At 39.7% G+C, this 5,515-nt stretch overlaps 1 protein-coding gene across 1 annotated transcript; it reads left to right on the top strand.

The window, feature by feature from the left end:
• Positions 1–1,341: 1,341 nt before the first annotated feature.
• LOC101157922 (green-sensitive opsin) lies at positions 1,342–4,881 on the top strand. Its single transcript, XM_004086130.4, has 5 exons — positions 1,342–3,401; positions 3,527–3,695; positions 3,791–3,956; positions 4,084–4,323; positions 4,405–4,881. The coding sequence occupies exons 1-5, from the start codon at positions 2,972–2,974 to the stop codon at positions 4,501–4,503; spliced, it is 1,104 nt and encodes a 367-aa protein (XP_004086178.2). The 5' UTR covers positions 1,342–2,971; the 3' UTR covers positions 4,504–4,881.
• The last annotated feature ends 634 nt before the right edge of the window (positions 4,882–5,515 follow it).

Raw genomic sequence — 5,515 nt, 5'->3', positions numbered from 1 at the left:
CAAAGTGCTGCTCAAGTATAAATACACTAAAACCAAAGGTAAAATTCAAAGAAGCACAGTAAAACGATAATAAAATCATCAATAAAAGAAAACACTAAAAAAGCTGTCTAATTATCATTCTCTCTGGTGTTAAAAGCCAATCTTTAAGTTATGAACTCTGTTTTTCTTTTGTTGCCACTAAAACTGTTTTCAGTTTATTCACTGACAGCCAACGGTGTCAATGTTTGAACAGGAACAAGAACACATGGAAGACGTGCAGCCTCTAATTTCAAACATACATTTAACCCTTGTGCTATCCTAGGCACTCTAACTTTGGGAGTTGGGTCATCTAGACCCACTAGTCAGTGCTCTGAACCTTTTTTCTTCAGTGATTTGTGATCTTCACTGGTGTCCATGGATGACATGAAATCTTTCCACCTTTATCCACCTTTGTCATGGTAGGGAGAACACATCAATGTAAGGGGGGGGGGGGTCATCTACAGCACAAGGGTTAAACAACAATAGCGTATACGCAGCTCAATAAAAGAACAAAGACAGTTGTTGACTAAATCAATGAATGTAAAATTGATTTCTGTTGAAATGCTACAGATGGTTGTGGCAGAAATGTTGCAAAAGACACCCAGTTTTTGGAAAGAAAAAGCATCAAATGACTGTGGTACCAGGGTCATTGAGTCAGAAATGCAGTTTTTTTTTTAAACCAAATCATTTGACATGTAACTGTGTGACTTTCTTGTTTATATGTACGTCATCAGTGTTTTCTGTGTGCAAAGCCTGCAATGATGTTAGTCTGATCCTCATGCGTGGAACGTGACGCCCTCTACTGACGGCGTGGAGGCATTTACACATTCAGCTTCACTTTGTTTACCCCAGCTCCTCAACACTATTAGAAGCTCCTCATTTTAAAAAGCCATACATGACAAGAACGTGCAGCATTTGTTAGTCATTTAAGGCACACGCCTCAGGCTCCTCATGTGGTCTCTGCATTCTGCTTTTTTCAAAGTAGAATACTTCATTCTGTTGTTTACCAAAAACAAACTATATTATTAGAAGTAAATATGAATTTAGATGGCCCCTTTTCTAGCTGTCAAATGCTCTGCAGTGCATCTGTTACCTTGATGCTGTTGATTTGATGCTCTACTTCATGTTTACAAGGAAAGTAACACAAAAGTGAACAGACGTTATCTCCCATTATGCAACAGAAACAATTTCAAGTCAGGGATTACTTTTAAATACATTTTTCATTCCTTCAGAAGTAATGTATACTGTATTTTCTAGTAACTTGAAATGATCTCAGATCCCGTTTTGACTCCTTAACTTCAGTCTTTCAGGAAGATTTCTCAGCCACTGCTTTACCCAAAATATATTTAATCAGTTTGGTTTCATATTAGGTTAATCAAATCAGGAAATGTAGTTTTGTGAAAAACATTCTTGCCCAGGAACTTTAAAGACACAGAATTTTTATTTGTAAATCAGTTGTCTCTTAGCCTAAAAGGGAGAAACAGACAAATGCTAAAATAATTCATTTTTTAGAGATGTATATTTTATACAAATGTATAAATGTACAAAAGCCAAAAAAGCGAACACATTTGCAGTACCCTCCTTCCCTGTTTTAATATGAGCAGCCTTAGCAGCACTTCATAATCAACAGTCTTAACTCTGACGGAGGAGATGCAGATTAAAGCCACAGCTGCTAAGCTACGTGTGAGTTTGACTTGTGACAGTAAGCTGTAGCTACAACACGTCAGGCCACTGCAGGACAAGAGGATATTGAGGTTAATCCCATCAGGATACCGCCGATTACAGCCCCTCTAAATGAAGATGGACGTCTAGGGTGCAAATGCTCGATTATTAAATGTTCTCTCTGTCATCTGGTCACAGCAAGAATGAAGTTTGTGGATTATTGTGAGGTCCATCACCAGTCCTGAAATGAGATTCAACAATGGCAGATGAGGAACAAAAGACACTATTACATCAAGTATCTTGTACAAGGCAAAAGAAATAAAAGAGTAAACCACAGATCACACAATTTTCAGTCGCTTAGAATAAAGAAAATGCTCATTTTTAATCCATTTTAAAGGTTTTGTGGCAATTTTAGTCAGTTTAATGTTTGCTGTGCATCCAGACTCTACAGAAGATGCCAAAAACACAGTTCTATTCAAGGTGGGAACTCCGATCAAAAGATGTTTTAGCTATTTGATATGCAACAAAGCAATCCTTTTGAAGTTTTGTTCACATAAACACATTTTCACGCCTTATTAAACTCAGTGATTAAGGATTTGCAGCTTTCACTTAGTAAACAGGATCATTTTTTGGAGATGAGATGAACTTGTAGGTAGAAAAGCAACAATTGTTCGTTTTTAGTTAAGAACAATGGATTTCCAATATTCATTAGCTTCGTTTTATTCCCGTGTTCTCATATATTTTTGTTTATGCTCTGCAACTGGCTGGCTCCGGACCCAAACTTTGTTTTACCCTGTAGTGAAATGACGATAAAGAATCCTAAAACCCTTAAATCCTTGAATCTTTGAATGGGATGATAACTGGCTAAACCTAACCAGGATACCAAAGTCCTCTCAAAAAAAGACATCATACCCACAGATTTGAATCAAATTAAGTGGATTATATTGAAATGATCTTATGATCCCCCCAAAAATCTACACTTGATTATTTATTAGATGCCTGAGATTAAAAGTTACATGCAGGACACTGAAACTTTCCATCAGGAATCATTACAGTCGGAAGTGTCTTAATCTGTGGAAGCTGACATCAAATTCATTCAGTTAGGATTACAGGAGTTTATCCGGACTTGAAAAGTCGATCAAGTTACCCAGCATTATCAGGTGTTAAGATAAATTACTGGCCTCTTAATTTCCGTACGGCCTCACAATCCTGCCAACATAATCCGTTTTAGCTATTAAGCAATAAGGAGAGAGGGAAGGTATAAAAATCACAAGGCTAAGCTCTGAGCTGCATGTTCCGAAACTGTCCCGGATCCTCCGCTTCAAGAGAGTCCAAGGGAGCATCAAAAATGGGTTGGGAGCCTAATGGCACTGAAGGACAAAACTTCTACATCCCAATGTCCAACCGGACGGGGGTTGTCAGAAGCCCCTTTGAATACCCTCAGTACTACATGGTCGACCCAATAATGTACAAGATTCTGGCTTTCTACATGTTCTTCCTGATCTGCACTGGAACTCCCATCAACGGCTTGACGTTGTACGTAACAGCGACCAACAAGAAGCTTCAGCAACCTCTCAACTTCATCCTGGTGAACCTGGCGGTGGCCGGACTCATCATGTGCGCCTTTGGCTTCACCATCACCATCACATCAAGCTTCTATGGCTATTTTGTTCTAGGACCCACCTTCTGTGCCATTGAGGGATTTATGGCCACACTTGGAGGTAAAACAAAAAAACCAGAGGAAGCAAAACGCTCCACAAGAAGAATAGACGGTGGTACTCAAACCTACATCTCAAGGAGATTTTTCTGTAAAACTTTTACCTTTTTGTTTTTACTTCTCTCTCAGGTGAAGTTGCTCTCTGGTCTCTGGTTGTCCTGGCTGTTGAGAGATATATTGTTGTCTGCAAACCCATGGGGAGCTTCAAATTCTCAGGAACTCACGCCGGAGCTGGAGTCCTTCTGACCTGGGTAATGGCTCTGGCTTGTGCTGCTCCTCCACTTTGCGGCTGGTCCAGGTAACACCAGCACATTGCTTTAAGTAGAAAAAGAAACATTTCGCAAAAACAGAAAAACACACATAGATGGCCCATTTTCTTTGACTACCATCCAGGTACATCCCTGAAGGCATGCAATGCTCCTGTGGACCCGACTACTACACTCTGGCTCCTGGCTTCAACAATGAGTCATACGTCATATATATGTTTGTTGTGCACTTCTTCGTCCCAGTCTTCCTCATTTTCTTCACTTATGGAAGTCTGGTGTTGACTGTCAAAGCTGTGAGTTCAGTTTTATGCTATTTCCCCAAGAATTTAGCAAGAAATGAAGCCTTGGCGCTGAGTCTATCAGCTATTAAATGGCTTTAAGTAAATCTATCTTTTGTTTTACCAATCTCCATGTGTGCAGGCAGCAGCGCAGCAGCAGGACTCAGCTTCTACCCAGAAGGCTGAGAAGGAGGTAACACGTATGTGCCTGTTGATGGTCTTTGGCTTCCTGGTAGCTTGGGTTCCGTACGCCAGCTTTGCTGGCTGGATTTTCCTGAATAAAGGAGCTTCCTTCACTGCCCTGACTGCCTCCATCCCTGCTTTCTTTGCTAAGAGCTCAGCATTGTACAATGCTGTTATCTACGTGCTGCTGAACAAACAGGTTGGTGTGATATTCAGTCATATCAGTTTGTTTGTGTGTTTTCTTGGCGCGTAGCGTCTGACTTGATCTACCTTCTTCTAGTTCCGTAACTGCATGCTGGCTGCCATTGGAATGGGAGGCTTGGTGGAGGATGAGACCTCAGTGTCAACAAGCAAGACAGAAGTCTCAACTGCAGCTTAAGGACCACATGTCTTAATTACAACAACCTCGTCGCTTTTGTGGACACTTTCAGTGATTGCTTTCAGGTTTAAAGAAGCACGTTAAAAACCCAAAAAAAAGAAGGGGAAAAAAAGTCATGAACTTTGCCAAAGCTTTGGTTTTGGATTTGTCAACGTTGGACTCGCTAAGGAATTCCATCGGCATACTTCCAAACACGCTGGAGTTAATCTGCTTTGGAGAGTGTCTTGAATAGTGCATCTGATGTGTGTTTGAGCCAGTGTGACTGAATGAGCAGATAGACGAGCTGAAGGTTCGCCGGTTTACCTGATGCAGGATTTTTATGGATTTGAAACTGTACGTCTTGTGGAGTAGACAATAAATGCATGCATAAAAGGAGAAGTAGCTGTGGCTCATTTATCCAAAGATGGATCACTGACTGTTTAAGCTTTACATCTTTCACATACAGATTATTAGAAAAGTGCGTCTCATATTTTTGCCCACAAAAGACATTGGTAAGTCAATCTTAAAACATTTTCTAATTCTGTTACACACATTTATGCTTTATTTACTCAAACGTTTTATTTTGGGAAATCAATTTTATTCTATTGTATATTTTTAGCATCACCAAAAACAAAGCAGGAGATGAACTAACTAGCCAGTATATTGAAGTGTTCATTATTTTTCCAAAAAATTGAATTAGTTTTTACTTTTTATTAAATCAGCAGGATTTAATGAACAAAAGATTGAACAATGGGGGTGTTTCAACCTCTAAACTAAAGATTAACACCTCTAATGATGGTCTTTCTCAATCTAAGCAATTTAGATGTAACACAAAACAATGGTTTTTAACTGTCTGAGTTAGTTATCATGCATTTTCAGACTTTAAATCTGGGTCACCAGGCAACAGGGTGTTGAGCTGCTGACGTCAGTCGGTTGGTTTAAATGCCAGGCATGACAATCATTCTCTCCTCAGAGAAGATTCCCAATTCCACATTCATCCTAGGAAGTCTGGAAATGACTTTTTGTAAAAGTA

This window comes from Oryzias latipes, chromosome 5 (genome assembly GCF_002234675.1).
Source record: "Oryzias latipes chromosome 5, ASM223467v1".
NCBI lineage: Eukaryota > Metazoa > Chordata > Actinopteri > Beloniformes > Adrianichthyidae > Oryzias > Oryzias latipes.
Note: the sequence above shows the minus strand (reverse complement) of the source record. Positions and strands in the feature narration are given on the sequence as shown.